The sequence below is a fragment of the Arachis ipaensis genome, chromosome B10 (assembly GCF_000816755.2).
Source record: "Arachis ipaensis cultivar K30076 chromosome B10, Araip1.1, whole genome shotgun sequence".
Classification (NCBI taxonomy): domain Eukaryota; kingdom Viridiplantae; phylum Streptophyta; class Magnoliopsida; order Fabales; family Fabaceae; genus Arachis; species Arachis ipaensis.
This window is the reverse complement of record NC_029794.2, coordinates 135,354,440-135,370,466: the sequence shown is the minus strand read 5'-3', so window position 1 is coordinate 135,370,466 and position 16,027 is coordinate 135,354,440. Positions and strand designations below refer to the sequence as shown.

Here is a 16,027-nt window from a genome sequence, read left to right as displayed (position 1 = left end):
TTTCAAATGTAAAAAACTAAAAAAAAAATTTGGTTATTAAAATCGACGGCATTATTGTCGATTTTTAAATTTAACATAGACAAAAATAAAAGGCAATGTTGTCAATTTTTAATTTAAAATAGACAAAAAAAAGGAAAATAGACGATGTTGTTATCGGTAATTTAATAATTAAATCGATAGTTAATTTGTCAATTTTAATAAATTAAATATCGACACTTAGGTTGTCGATTTTAAATAATATTATCAACAGCCTGGGTGTCGCTTTTTTTAAGTATGTAAAAATCGTAATCTTATATTATCGACACAATGGTTGTCGATTTTATTGAAAGTTTATTGACAATTTGAGGAGCCGTCGATCTTATTATATTTTAAAAAAATCTACCCGTTTTAAAGCGATGGCTAGTGCTGTTAATTTTACCATCGATTTTTAATATATCGATGTTTTTGTCATCGATTTGGCCCTCGATTATAATAGTATTTCTTGTAGTGAATATATCAATTTATATTTTAACAAAGCAGTTAAAATTTGATTATTCTAATCGTAAGTTATTAAACATATATTGAAATTTAATAACATAAAATATTTTAAATTGGTGACTAAATTGAATAATAATTAAATTAGTTTCCAACTTTTATCTAATAATCAATTTGGTCTATAAATGGAGAAAATAATCAAATTGATTTTATAATTTTATCTAATGATCAAACCCTCCTATTTAAAGTTCAATTTTTTTTCCAAATAAGGTTAGTTAATGACATATCTCATATTATCAATTAATTAATGATAAAATGTAATTAATTACTCTCATATTTTTTTTAAGTAAAGATTTAACACAGTTATAAGTGAAATATGTTATAAAAAATAAAATAAAATACAAAACACAAAACACAAAACAATAAACAAAGTAGAATAAAAGTTAAACCATAAATTTATAATGTACTTACACATATTCTATCTTATATCTATTTTTTTAAGTATAATATCTACACTATTAATTTCAGATTATTCATTTATTTAAATAATACTATTATATTTTTTATTTTTTAAATTCACTAACACATTCACAAAAGATAAGAGAAGTTCTAATAACTTAATATATTTTCATTCATATGAATTTTGTAATATTTCATGAATTTAGTAAAAATTTTGACTAGTTAAATTCTTTATTTAAATTTGCTTTAAATTTTTTAAGTTTAGTCATCAACTTGAAGCTTTCAATTCATTTATAATTCTTCATTTTTTTATAAATATTATGTTATCTTGCATTAAAAAAATAACTTACATTCTTGTAGTTTTTACTATCTAATTTAATTTTTACTTTTAATTAAATTTAATTTCAAATTTTTTCAATGTTCGTGTGAGTGAACACCAAATTTTGTCCGATCCAAGATAATATTTTCCAAAAAAAAAAAAGAGAGTAGTTGATAGTTTAGTTTGCACTTATTATTCTGTATAAAAAACATTCAGTTCTATCGATACCAAAAAAACAAAACAGAAAAATTAAAAGAAAAATAGAAGAAGTCTGGCCAATATAGCCCAATATTCCTGAAGACCAAAAACGAAGGCTCAATATTTTTTATTGGACTTCAACAAAATTGCTTCTATGACATCCAATCAACAAACATGCGAATTAAACCTGTTGAAAAAAATGTCCAAAAAAAAACTGTTAGAGAAAAATAATAAGATATGATAGCAAGAGAAGAAGAACATCAAGGTGAATGATTCAATGGTCCGGCATCTTTTTTCACCAACGTTGGTGAAAGTTAACTATTCTCTTACACCGCTAGGTTTTTTGGTTCAGTTCTTTTTTAAAAACTATTGAGCCTTATAATAGCCCATTTATTAAAGCCCAATTAGCCTAATAAATTTTTTCATCCAAAAAAACTAATAATTTTAGAATAGCATTATATTTTTTTTGTCATTCCTTTTTTTAAAAATTATTTATCAAAAATGAATTCTTTTCATAGAAAAAATAGTAATTTTTTCTTAAAAAACAAGCATAGCGAGGATATCAAAAATTTATTCCACAAAATTATTATTCAATGAAAGTAATAAACAAAGAAATAACAAAGGTTTTGCAGCATAATGAATCTTTATACAATAATTATTTTGGCACTATACTCTCTTATTGTAGAAATATTTTTGATAAAATTCAAAACATATCAAGTATCTCATAATTATTTTTAAAATATAATTTTAATTTGACAAATTTTTAAAACATGTCATATATCTCATAATTTATAAATATCAATATATTTTTTTGTAAATCTGTTTAAAGATTAAAAAATTATCTTTTTAATTTGGTCATTTTATTTTAAATATTTGTTTATATCATTTACATGACTGAAAAAATATTAAAAAAAATTAAAAAATAGTAAAAAAAAATCAATTTATTAATTTTTTTATATATACTTTCCAAATAACTTTTTAAATGACCCAACAAAAAGTTGAATTAAATACATGCATTATTTGTTATTTATCCCCAAAATGTATATTTTGTCAAACTAAAATTAATTTTAAAAAATAAAAATATTGTTTCTTTTGTTTTTGGTTTATTTTTTGCGGGTCAAAATAATAATTTATTTTAACATTTTACATCATATTTCACTAATTCAATATGTTTATTTTAACCCAAAAAATATTTTTATGCTATTTTAAAACTATCAGGATAATTGGACTTCAATAAATGGGATATTATAAGGCTTAATGGTTTCGAACAGGATTGAGCCCAAGATCCAAGTACCCAACAGGCAACAGCGTAAAAGAATGGTTATCTTTCACCAATTTGGTGAAAAAAGATGCAAGACCATTGAATCATTCACCGAACATCAATGTAAATGGATCTTCTCAATTTTTTTTTAACAATTGAGAAAATAAAGTGTGATCTCTCACCATTAATTATTATAAGTAGAACCAAAAAAAAATATGAGAAAGTATGTATTAAAGGGTTATAGATCACACTTTACTCCCTCAATTTGTTTCAACAATTGAGAGGATCCATTCCGGAACATCAATAATGAAATTATCCGTCGAACGAAGCTGGTCGTTGTGGAAGGTTAGTAACGGCTTCATCTTTGATAATGTATCAATTTCAGTGTGAAAGAGATAATAATATCGATTTTGAAGCTGTTGAAAGAACTTCAACAAATTCCCACTTCTTAATTAATAAACACTTTAACTTTTTATTTCTCTTATTAAATTATTACATGTTATCTCTATAGTAAAATGTTGGAAGTTCTCTATTTCTTTTATTTGTCTTATGTATGTATGGACATTTATATATTTCTTTTATTTTATGAATGAAATTATCTGATTTTTGAAAAAAAAAAAAACACATTAACACCCACTTCGTTAATGGATCCTCTCCATTTTTTTGTCACTGGAGAGAATACAGTGTAATCTCCCACCTTTAATTCTTCAAGTGGGACCAAAAATAAATGAGAGAGAGAATGCAATAAAAGATGAGATCTTTCACGGGATATCATCCAATTTTTTTTTCACTAAAGAGAATCCACTCCTAATATTTTTATGTTCTGTAAATTCTTAAGAAGCATCAAAAGTAAAGGGGAGGGCCAACAATTAAAAAATATATAAGCGCCAAAAATTAGAAAATACTAAGCAAAGGAATAGTACAGTTAAGACAAAAACAAAAAAAAAGTCTCGAGAAGAGAAGTGACACTTCAAAAACTGATGTAAAATAGACGTATGCAATATTAGGTATATTTTAAATTTTTGAATTTTTTTTCATTTTATCATGTAATATTCATTAAAAGAAATCATCGGTTCACCTATTAAAAAAAAAATTTGCTAATATGTATCTTAAAAATACATGATAAGCTTGTCATTAATGAAAAAATTTAAATATTTTTATTTAGTAACTATAAAATAAATACATTAAAAATTTAAATGAGGAATTAAAACTAATATTGAAGATGCTCTCATAATTAATTATAAGCATTTAATAACAATATATACAACAAAATACAAATAATTAAGTTGCAATATTTAAATAATGTTACGTGAAAATATTTAAAATATTTTTAATTGTCTAAAATATCATGTAAATAACCAACTTATTGAATTAAATTTAGATTATAGGATTTAATTGGTAAATTTATTTTAATTATTATATATCTTCTTTATAATTGTATTTTATTGGAATTATATTTTAAAAATGATCGTTAATGTGTTTGCAGTTTACATAAACAAATTTGAAAAGATTGTTGCCATTCTCTTCATACAGTGTTGGTGTAGTTAATTAGGTATTGTACAACAAGTCAACACCATAATAAACTAGTGCATGAAGACCACGTACCTATTTATTTTATGGAAAAGTATAAGGTACCAACATATTATCTATCAACTTCTGCCAACTCTTATTTATAATTGTGTTTCATGGAAGTGTGTTTGTGGATGTGCTAATAATTAATATATTTTAAATACATATATAAAGAGATACATCTAAAAAATATATCTATAAAAATATTTCTATTAAACATTGCTATAAAAAAGATATTTTTATTAAACACATCTACGAACACACTTCCATAAAACACAATTATAAATAAGAGTTGGCAGAAATTAGCAGATATGCTGTTGGTAATATAACAAAACCGTTTATTTTATCTTTCTTATCTTTGGAGTTATCGATCAATTATTTCTCCAATGCATGTGTCTTACTTTTCCCAGATTCTCCAAAAACGAAGGCTCAGGACAAAAATTGCTTCCGTGACATCCAATCAACAAACATGCAAATTAAACCTGCTGCATGTATAAAAGAAAAATAACAAGATATAATAGCAAGAGAAGAAGCTAAGAAGAAATGAAGGTATAAAGCATCAACGGTCACTTTTTAATCTATCAAAAGTTTTTAAATAAATGAAGAAATGAATTAGAAGATATGGGAGTACAATCATATCAAATATCTTTCATGCTCTATAAATTCTTAAAAGCATCACAAGCAAGGAGAGGGTCAAAAATTATAAAATACATAAAAGCAAAACAACTTAAGAAGCTAATTTTTTTTATCTTTCTTATCTTTGGAGTTATCGGTCAAAATTATTGTTCCAAAGCATGTGTCTTACTTTTCCCAGATTCTCCAAAAACGAAGGCTCAGGACAAAACTTGCTTCCGTGACATCCAATCAACAAACATGCAAATTAAACCTGCTGCATGTATTATGATCATGATTAAGTAATACACTACAAAAGAAAAATAACAAGATATAATAGCAAGAGAAGAAGAAGAACGTCAATATATTTTAAAAAATAGCAACTATATAATTAAGTTTGTTTTATTGAATTAGAAAGAAAAAATTGGATGTGAAATAAAGATTCTGTCATCTTTCTAAACGATTTTGATGTCGAGGAAGTAAGACATCAAGCACATATTTGTCATTTCAAATTGTTTTATCATAGTCTTTTTGAATTCTGCAATTATCTTCAAATTATTGCGAGTAAAGATCAAATCATCAATATAAAGGCACACGATTAAGATTTATCCAGATTCAACAAACTTTATATAAAGAGTATGTTCAAATGGACATCTTCTGAGTGAAAAAAGAATAAATAATCTTCTTGTATCACGCTCTTGGTGCTTGCTTCAACCTATACAAAACTTTTTTCAATCGATAAATTTTATCTTCTTCTTCTTCTTCTTCAGGAATTTCATATCCTGCAAGTTGCTCAGCATACACTTCTTCTTCAGTGCAATTTAAAAATGCAGACTTAATATACATTTGATGTATTTTTAATTTATTTTAAGCCGATAGCGAACTAATAATATGGATAGTGTCTAATCTAGTAACAGGAGCAAATACTTTAAAGTAGTAAATACTGGATTTTTGTTTATATCCCTTAGCAACTAATCTTGCTTTAAAACGATCAATTTCATCGTTGGGATTGTACTTAGTTTTGTAAATCCACTTTACTCCAATTGACTTCTTATCTAATGGTAAATCTATCAGCTCCAAATTCTTTTCAATGGCATGAATCTTTTCATCTATTATTTTTTTTCAATTGTTGCCTCTAGAGACTTCTTCAAAGTTTAATGGCTCACAATTTGAAAGTAAAGCAAAATTGATAATTTCTTCATCGGATGGATCATCATCACTGCCAATTTCATAATCTGCCAATCTAGCAGGTAGTCTATATTTTCTAGAGGTCTTATAGATGATTTTAGTTGTTTAGTTATGTTAGGTTGTCTTTATTCTACTTCATCACATGAATTTGGAATTATAATCGGCTACTTTTCTGTCGTTCTGTTCCAGTCTCAAATATCTTTCTCGTCAAATGTCACATTTTTTGCTGATGATCACCTTCTTTGATTCTAGATTATACAACTTGTATGTTTTTGAGTATGTGCTATAGCCATTAAAGATATACGTTTTGCCTTTGTCATCTAACTTCTTTCTTGATTGATATAGAACATGGGCATAAGCAATATACTGAAAGACTCTGAAAATGATTAATGAAAGACCTCTTTTCACTCCAAACTTCCTTCGAAGTTTTATCACGAACATCTTTCATTGGATACCTGCTATATACTAAAATATGAATCATTGTTGCAACATACATGAGTATGCTTTCTATATACTAAAATATGAGTATGCTTTATAACAATAGAAAGTATATCCGTATATATCTACTAAAATCATTAATAAAAGTGATAAAGTACCTTAGAATCTTAACAAAACAAAGATCTGAATGCACAATTTCAAGTAATCTTCAAGTTCTTCATGACTTTTCTGTAGTAAATAGATTTTTGTGCTTCTTTTTCAGTTGACAAATTTCACAAACACAATTAGGAATATGAATCTGTGGCAGACCAGAAATAAGTCTTTTTCTTGACAGGTAATTTAGGTCAGAAAAAAATGCACAAACTGAATATACCACACTCAGCTATCATAAATTATTACAGAACTCATGCAAGAAGGATTAACATGTTGAATTTTCAATGGAAACATTTTATTTGAAGTCATCTTTGCTTTATCTATGAACCTTTTGTTGTTGTCAAATATAATGCAAATATCCACTATATGTAATTATTTTATATCCGTTCTCAAATAACTGCCTCGTACTCAATAAATTGTAATCAAGTTTAGGAGTATAGAAAATATCAAAAATATAACTCAGAGAACAATCATTCAATCTAATTGGTATTTGTTCTTTTTCTTCAATAGGAATCTTTCTACTATTACCAAACTTCAATAGGAATTTTTCTACCAGACATATGATTACTACAACCATTATCCAAGTATCATATATTTTTATCTTCAGCATATGAGTTACATGTAAAAAATAAAGTTTGATATTCGGATTATCATCAGTATTTTGATGTTAATTTTCTGCAACATGTGCTTGATTATTATTCATTATTTTGATTTTGCAGTCTACCACTTTGTGTCCATACTTTTCACAATGAAAGCAGTAGAAATTAGTTCGTTCTTGATAAAAATTGTCTCGATTTCTTCTTTAGTTGACAAACCTGGAATTTATTCCACCTCTTTCTTGATTAGGTGGTGTAAAATTATTATAACTTCCATGGCTATAATTGCCACGACCTCTGTCTCTGGAACTTCCTCTACCTTTACTTTGAAAATTGAAAGTACGGTCTCGTCCATCTTGTGTACAGCTTGATTCTGCACCATTGTTTAAATTCACTCGACTTTTCAGGGCTTCTTCAATTGATTTTTCTAACTTCTCTAATATTATGCTAATATGACTTTCCATGGTTCCTTACAACTCTGCAATCGTCATAGTATCCATATTGTGGGACTTTAATATTGTAGTCGCCATATGACCATACTTCATCAGCATAATGCAAAAAGATTTTTTCACCACTTTGCTACTGGGAATATTTTTCATACTTTTATCTATTTGTAACACAAGAAAAATATTGCTTAACAATTTCTGAGTTAGACATCTCATATCTTTTATATTCTCTTCTCAAAAATTATAACTTTGCTTTTTGGACTTTACCTATGTCTTTGTATGACAGTTTCAACGTGTTTTATGCTTCTTTTACACTTTTGGCATTTGCTATTTTGCAAAACATTGTATAATATACACTTTGGTAAATTTGAGACCATGCTAATTGATTTTTTCTCTATTGGGTAACATCAACTCCTTCTTGCAAATCCAATTCAATAAAGTTCCATAGGATCTAAACCTTCAAATAGATAGACATCAAAGTCTCTTAATAATCAAGTTTTTCATTTAATTTAGGACCAGACGACCCAACATTAACAACTCAATGCATTTTCGTTCATATGAAGATATGATTAAAGTACATGTGTTCAAGCCTTTATATAGGCAAAGTTTCATAATAAAATAATAATTTTTATAACAACTAAATACACTTGTAATATTTCATGAAGTTAATAAAAACTTTTACAAGTCAAGTTATTTATTCAAATTTACTTCAAATCCTTCAAATTTAGTCATCAACTTGAAACTTCCAATCATGATTCTTCGTTCTTCATAAATATTGTGTTGTCTTGCACCAGAAAAATAACTTGAATTTTTATCCGTTTCTACCACCTTCTAATTTAAGATACAATTTGGTTTCCAATTCCAATTCAATTTGATTCGAATTTTTTCAATGTTTTAAGATGTTGTATTTTTATTTTTCTTAAATATTCTTGATTTAATTATCTAACACCTTTGTCTGTCTTTTTCGATATCTTTGTAAGTAATAATCTATTATCAAACGTACTAAGATTTGGTTTAGTAAAATTTTTCAAAAATAAAATTAATTTTAAAAACTAATTTTTATAAATTATTTTTAAAAAATAAAAATTTTATCAAATCAAGCCTAACTTAACTCAATTGATCCTTAGTATTTACCTTTTATTCTATGTACTAACATTCATCGTGCTATTTCATTATGCTTCTATTTTATTTTTTTCAATGAGCATCTTCTCCTTTTATTTAGCTTGTCTAATGGCATTTCATATTATCATTTCAAAAATGTTTGATAGCAAAAAAAAAAATAGACAAAAATAATTATAAAATAAATTTTGACTATTTTTTTTATTGTCTCTCTAATAACACCATTATCAATTAACGCTGTATAACTTTGCAATCAATTATGAAGGAATCGGTCCTAACTTTTCTTTTAATTTATTAAATTATATTAAATATATATTAAAATTATTTATACATATATAATACATATAAAAATATAAAATTTATATTAAAAATAAATTAAAATATATATATAACTTATTTTAGTACTCACTTGTTATTTTTTTTAATTTAATTGTTATCCCAAAATAAGTTTATTTAAGGAATACCGGGTGAGAGAGACTCTGAACCTCAACAATAGTCAAATCCATACATCATCCGTTTACTATGGCTTCCTCTAGCTGTCAACAAAACAAGTATTCTCCTTCTACTTCTACTGTGATTTCTTTCTTTAAGATTGTTCTCAGACAAGCTCTTCAAGATGATGACTTTGTGAGCATTTTCTCTCGTCTTCTCCATCCCCTCTTTTTCTTTTAATCTGTTTATCTTTTGAGATATTGTTTATTTAACAAAAAGTTTCTCTCTTTATTCCTCTATATATAATTTTTCTCATTTATAAACATTTTCTTCATAGAACAACACACATGCATGGCTTCTTAGCTGCAAATATAGTAATAGTAAACTTCTTCTTCTTATTATTTAGATCATTTTCTATTTACAATAATGTAGGATTAATTATAATTAATTTTGTAGCAGAAGTACATGAAAAAATAAAAAAATACATAAGATGAATGAAAACCTAAAAACATATTTGTTAGGTGGTTACATCATTTTATGTACTCCGTATGTATTCTTACTACAAAATTAATTACGATTAAATCTACATTATTGTTAATGAAAAATGATCTGGTAAAACTTTCACTAATTAAGATTAGGAAATATTATAGGACATATTGCGGTGATTTGAAAAATTATTATATTCATCGTCATTTTTCGTTATGCATGAGTTTTAATTTTGTTATTACTGATTTGGTCCCTACCAATTTTCATGTTGGACAATCCTGTTTTTTAATATTTTTTTATTTCACTCCTAGTCTCTAAATATGCAAACAATGCTGCAAAATAGCCCTTTAAAATTTGAAATTAGTCTCTCCTTTAAAATAGGTGAAAGATTAATCTTTATCTACATACAAAATTTAGGACTAATATGTTTGGACTATTTTACTGCACTATTTATAATTATTAGTGAAGGACGAATTAGGAGTTTAATGTTATTAGTATACAAAGATATAGCCGAAAATCGTTAAATAGTTTGATATATTTGTCTAAACTATTTAACATAATACATGTCAACATCTTGGTGAAGACATACTAATGTGTGTCACCTTATTGTTATTATGGTTGCTAACACCAGGTTCATAATATTGCAGAAGTACTGAAAAATATGGTTCTGTCCTATTAAACCTATTGTATCTTAAGCCTCCGGATGGTACTGAATGGATAGTAGAGTGGATTAATCATGATGGTGGGATTTTGTTTAAAAATGGTTGGAAAGAGTTTGTTGCATATTACTCTCTTGATCATCGCCATTTGTTATGGTTTGAGTATAATATTGGAACTTCTCACATGGAAGTATACATATTTGCCAATGATCAGATCAAAGAGCAGCTGCCACGCAGGAGTCAGCAGCCGGTGAAAAGGCCAGAAGAACAAAAAACTAGAGATGTGGATAGTAGTCCCAACACCCAAAACATGAGACTTAACGAGGGACTGCTGAAGAAAAGATTGAATGAACCATTGCCAAGAGAAGTCCAGGGCCAACCGAGGAAAAAACTGAGAGCACTAGTGTCATCTGCTTCTAAAGGTAGATAGTTGGAAAATGACACACAAATCAGGGATGTGGAAAGAAGCCTCAATTCGCACGGTATTAAATCTAAAGAAAAAAACCATGAGATGCCAGTGTCTGTCAATAAAGATTCTAATGGTATGTGTTTCATAATTAGATCAACCTTTCCTTTTGTGGATTCAACCGTTGTTTTTGAGTTACAACTTGCAACTGTTTTTTGTACATTACAGTGGTAGTTTCTGATTCTTTGTTTCCTATGTACAAGGTAAAAAGAATAGAAGAAGAAAAGATTCTGAATCTCCTGTTAGGCCCTGTCCTATAAGACCTGAATCTCTGAAAGAAGCTAAGAAGTTTAAGTGAGAAAAGCCCTCTTTCATCATCAAGATAACGCAACTGTCTCAAACGAGAGCACCATGTGTAAGTATAGGTTAATACATATATCCATGTTGAAAATTATATATCGTGAACTTCCATGTGCTATTATTCTTCCAAACTTTGTGTCTTATTTCTAACTATGATGACATAAATATGATGTGCTGCGGTACTTTCCAACTAAATTCTTCCGAAAATATTTTGAAAATAACCCCCAAAATGCAATTATAAGGTTTGGAAAGAAGTTGTTAATCTATAGGCCATCATCATGTGATGCCTTTATCTCTTCTGGTTGGAACTTTTTTGCTCGAGCTAGTAAATTACAAGCCGGAGATGTTTGTTTGTTTAAGCTCATCAATAGAAAAGATCTGGTGCTTGATGTTCATATTTGTCGTCGACAACGCCGCCGTAAGGCAATTGTTTAGGAGTTCTTAAGCCGTGTTATTCTGTAATATCAGTACAACATTGAAAACATAATTAACTTTAAAAATGGAATAAAAGTTAGCATTATCCTCGTTAAAAAAATTTTATATTAAAAATTAATTGACCCCGTGTTTGACTTGGAGTACATTTTACAAATCTTTAATTCTTCCCTTCCTTGCAACATTTATAGCAACAGAATTCCAATCTCAAGGAAACTATTGTTAGTTTTGGCTAAAAATGCAGTTAGCTTATGAATGTAATGACTATGTATTTGGTCCTTAATGTAACGACAATTTGTTATATAAACTAATGCTAAAATTTGTGTTGGTCTCCAACCCTATAGATATAACTTGTATCCAAAACTCTCCACAAGTAAAATTCATGCTAATTTTTTACAATTCTATTATGGTATTAGAGTCACTTTTCAAACCAGTGACTCATGGGATTCAGCTCTTCAAAGAAGTTAAGGAGCTCAACTCACAGAATCCCTCTTTCATGGTCAAGATAAGAGAGAGTGATCCAAGGAAATCAAGGCCTGTAAGTTTATTTCGATACATTTTATCGATGACAAAACATAATATGCCATGCAAACTTCTGAGTGCTAGTTTATACTTAGTTTCACAAATTGTAAGTTTATAACTATTTTTTACCATGGTGATTCAAAAATGGAATGTGATGCAGAACTTACCAGCTACCTTCTACAGAAAGTATTTTAGAAAGAATCAGCAGGATGTAAAGTTACAGTTCGAAAAGAAGTCGTGGCCTACTACGATAATCTACAATCCGACAAAGAAAAACACCTTTATTTCTCATCAAATCTAATACTAGATACATGACCAACTCAACCAACTCGCTACTTCGTTATATAAGCACGTACTTATAGAGGATTAAATATTAAACAGGTCACAGAGGAAGGAGAATGCTTGTTTCTTTGGAAACTAGAGGAAGCCATGGATGTTCTTCTTGTTCACAGACACAGTTACAGTCTGTGAACAAGAAGAACATCCATGGCTTCCTCTAGTTTCCAAAGAAACAAGCATTCTCCTTCCTCTGTGACCTGTTTAGTATTTTAATCCTCTATAAGTACGTGCTTATATAATGAAGTAGCGAGTTGGTCGAGTTGGTCATGTATCTAACATTGAAGTACACATTTTTGACATGACTTGCCTTGAAATAGACTATCCTTCCATGGATCACATCAGCGATGACGATTCAATTGAGATCTTAAATGAACTGCTGCCACGAGGCTGGCCGAGGAAAACAGAGAAAGCAGCACTAAAGACACCATCTGCTTCTACAAGTAAAATGTTCACAAGTTCTGCCAAAACTGAAGTAGTGAAATGGTGCCCCAAAATAGACTATCCTTCCAAGGACTACATTGATGATGACAACATGGTTAAGGTTGAGAATGGACCGCCACGAAGAGGTCGAGGCCGGCCGAGGAAAACAGAGAAAGCAGCACCAAACACACCATCTCCTTGTACAAGCAAAATGTTCACAAGTTCTGCCAAAACTAAAGTGAAATGGTGTCCTGAAATAGACTATCCTTCCAAGGACCACATTAATGATGACAACATGGTTAAGGTTGAGAATGAACCGCCACGAAGAGGCCGAGGCCGGCCGAGGAAAACAGAGAAAGCAGCACCAAAGACACCATCTGCTTGTACAGTTGTACAAGTAAAATGTTCACAAGTTTACGAAGAGGTCGAGGAAAAAATTGAAAGCAGCAGCAGAAGTATCATCTCCTTCTACAAGTAAAATATTGAGTTCTGTCAAAACTGGAGATGTAGAGAAGGCCCCTGATAAACAAAACTGGATGCAGTGTTGCAAGAATGAAGAAGCTAGTCAATCTGAATGAAGAATGCAGTGTTGAAAGCAGCGTACGCATATATTCCAAATAAAATATTTTACACATGGCGTATTGCATTTCATGTAACTATGCATTAAATATGTTATTGTTCTTAGGCTGTGTTTAAATTTCGTTCAAATGAATAAAAATTACTGTGTTGTTTGAAGCTTGAACTTGGCTACAAGTAACTTTTATGCAAATTTTTATGGTGTACATGTAAAGTTGTTCAAGAGGCAAGGAAGTTCAAGTCAAATAATCCCTCTTTCTTAACCGAAGATAAGGCAAACTCAACTATCTGGATCTTCACCAGTAAGTTGATACATTTATCTCTATCAGAAACATTTTACGTTTGTTTAAATATGACATAATAAACTTGTACCAATTTACCAATTATTCCAATACAATGAATTAAAAAAAGTTATACACTCATTACAAGTTTTTTTTTTGTGACTACACTCATTAAAAGTTATTTACATTGGAATCTTTTATGGAATTACTGCAACACTGCAAATAATTAGTAACTTTCTAAAAAGTGACAATTATAATAAATGAGGGAGAATGAGTGAAATAGGATCCAAACCATAAATTGCTTTGAAATAAGTAGTTGGGAAACTTTTGATTAGGTACTTTGTCCAAATAACATCTTATACTACCGACAATATATAATTCTACATGTATTGTTTCTACAATGCAGATATATTTCTAGTTATGGTAGTAAGGAGATAACGCTGCAATGCAACCATTTAGTATGATGAAAACTATGACTCTGTTACAACTCTTGATCCCTGAACATACTCCATTGATCTGCAACACAAGTAAGCAAAGCCATTTGCTAATCATGGCTTCGACGAATATGAACCTTAAGATCTGGACCTTGTCTGTTAATGAGCTCAAAGATACAAACATCTCCGGCTTTTAAGTTATTTTCTTCAACGAACAAGCGCCAATTAGAGATAAGGGCATTCTTCCTATTTGGATAATAGATCAATGTTGCATGCCACTGCTTCTTTCCAACTCGTAGAGTTGCATACTCCTTGGTGTTCTCGAAGTACATTCTGAAGAAACAAACTGGAAGATTCTGCAATCATATCAGAATATTTCATCATCATGGTTCACAACAGTCTCAATTTTGCATGACATACAAAGTTTGCACAGAGATAAATGAATCAACTTACTGCTGGTGATCCTGTTTGGTGCATTTGCTTAATCTTTATGACAAAAGAGGGATTTTTCGACTTGAACTTCTTTGCTTCTCTAATAACTTTATGACAAAAGAAGTATTTATGCATTTTAGCAACAAAGAAAATAAAAAAATTAAACAAAATCAGTAGAATCCAAAAAATGAAAGAATGATGAGATTATGAAACAGACCATCCATATCTGGTCTGGCACGTTGAATTATTGGCAGCTTAAGATCTCCTGTCTCTTCAGATTGACCATCTTTTTCATTCTCGACATGCAGCTTCAAGTTTTGTGTATTGGGATTTTTATCTATATCTTTAGTTTTGATGGCACTTTTCATTATTTTGCTTGTAGTTGTAGAAGCACGTGATTGCTTTGGTTCTGCTATCACTTTTTTCTTCGGCCGGCCTCGGCCCCTTCGTGGCGGCGGTTCATCCAAAATCTCAACCGAGTTGTCATCACGGATTCGGCCATTGGAAGGATAATCAATTTCGAGGGCACTCATGTCGAATATGTTTATTTTGATGTTAGAAGTTCCATTGTACTCAAACCACAACACATGACCATTCTCCAAAGTGTAAAATGTAGCAAACTCTTTCCAACCATTTTCAAACAAAATCTCACCATCACGATTAGTCCAATCTATTCTCCATTCAGTGCCATCTGGAGGCTGGAGTTTCACTGGATTTGGCATATCACCACCATATTTCCTACTGAACTTGTTTGGTATTTTCTGCAATGCCAATGAAACTGTTGTTGGTAACCATACTTGGCAAAACTCACAATCATAACACAAAATTGGCCAGATAAACAAAAATTGATTCGACTCACTCTATTTGTATCACTCAACCTCTTAACAACCTTCTAAGAATTAGGGGTGAACGTGGATCAGGTCGGATCGGATATGGCTAAAATTTTGATCGGATCCGCACTAAAATCATCGGATCGGATCGGATCCAATCTCCTTTTTAACTTGAACCGATCCGATATCGGATATCAGATATATCCACAAAACACAAAATATTTTTAGAAGCTTATTTTTATTAAAAAATATCAATAAAATTTATTTATTTTTTATTTTTTAAATATTTTTATTCTCAAAATAATATTAAACATACATTTTTTAAATAATAAATTAAAATAATACAACATATATGATAATTATTAGTTGAAATAAAATATAAAAAGAATATTTATTTATTTATTTATTTCTTTATTTTTGCGGATACGCAGATATGCGAATATATACACAAAATCCGCAATCCGATCCGATTAGTGTGCGGATCTGATCCGATCCGATCCGATAACCTTGCAAATCGAATCTATATTCACAATTTTCGAATCAGATTCGGATAAATACAGTGGATATGCAGATCGGATCCGATTCA

General features: G+C 29.2%; 3 protein-coding genes across 7 annotated transcripts in view; 1 reads left to right on the top strand and 2 right to left on the bottom strand.

The window, feature by feature from the left end:
- The window catches only part of LOC110267819 (B3 domain-containing transcription factor VRN1-like), a 25,520-nt gene extending 12,885 nt beyond the window's left edge, over positions 1–12,635 (bottom strand). Inside the window, exon 1 of the mRNA XM_021113647.1 lies at positions 12,548–12,635. Coding sequence (XP_020969306.1) covers positions 12,548–12,560 — 13 coding nt within the window. The 5' untranslated portion in view covers positions 12,561–12,635. The remainder of the gene's footprint in view (positions 1–12,547) is intronic.
- LOC107622453 lies at positions 9,302–12,535 on the top strand. 5 transcript variants are annotated; one of them, XR_002355754.1, is made up of 5 exons: positions 9,302–9,459; positions 10,398–10,492; positions 10,624–10,951; positions 11,079–11,593; positions 12,024–12,535. XR_002355754.1 is itself a non-coding variant. In XM_016324346.2 (2 exons), exons 1-2 carry the CDS (start codon positions 9,449–9,451, stop codon positions 10,837–10,839), a joined length of 453 nt encoding a protein of 150 aa, XP_016179832.1. In that variant the 5' UTR covers positions 9,304–9,448; the 3' UTR covers positions 10,840–10,954. The 5 variants fall into 5 exon arrangements, 1 of the variants encoding a protein (XP_016179832.1); XR_002355753.1 differs by having other exon boundaries at positions 10,398–10,513; XR_001616219.2 differs by lacking the exon at positions 10,398–10,492 and having other exon boundaries at positions 12,024–12,534.
- Positions 14,016–15,164, bottom strand: LOC107622451 (B3 domain-containing protein Os03g0619600-like). The gene is made up of 3 exons (XM_016324344.2): positions 14,829–15,164; positions 14,633–14,718; positions 14,016–14,535 (listed from the first exon to the last, which is right to left on the bottom strand). Exons 1-3 carry the CDS (start codon positions 15,142–15,144, stop codon positions 14,290–14,292), a joined length of 648 nt encoding a protein of 215 aa, XP_016179830.1. The 5' UTR covers positions 15,145–15,164; the 3' UTR covers positions 14,016–14,289.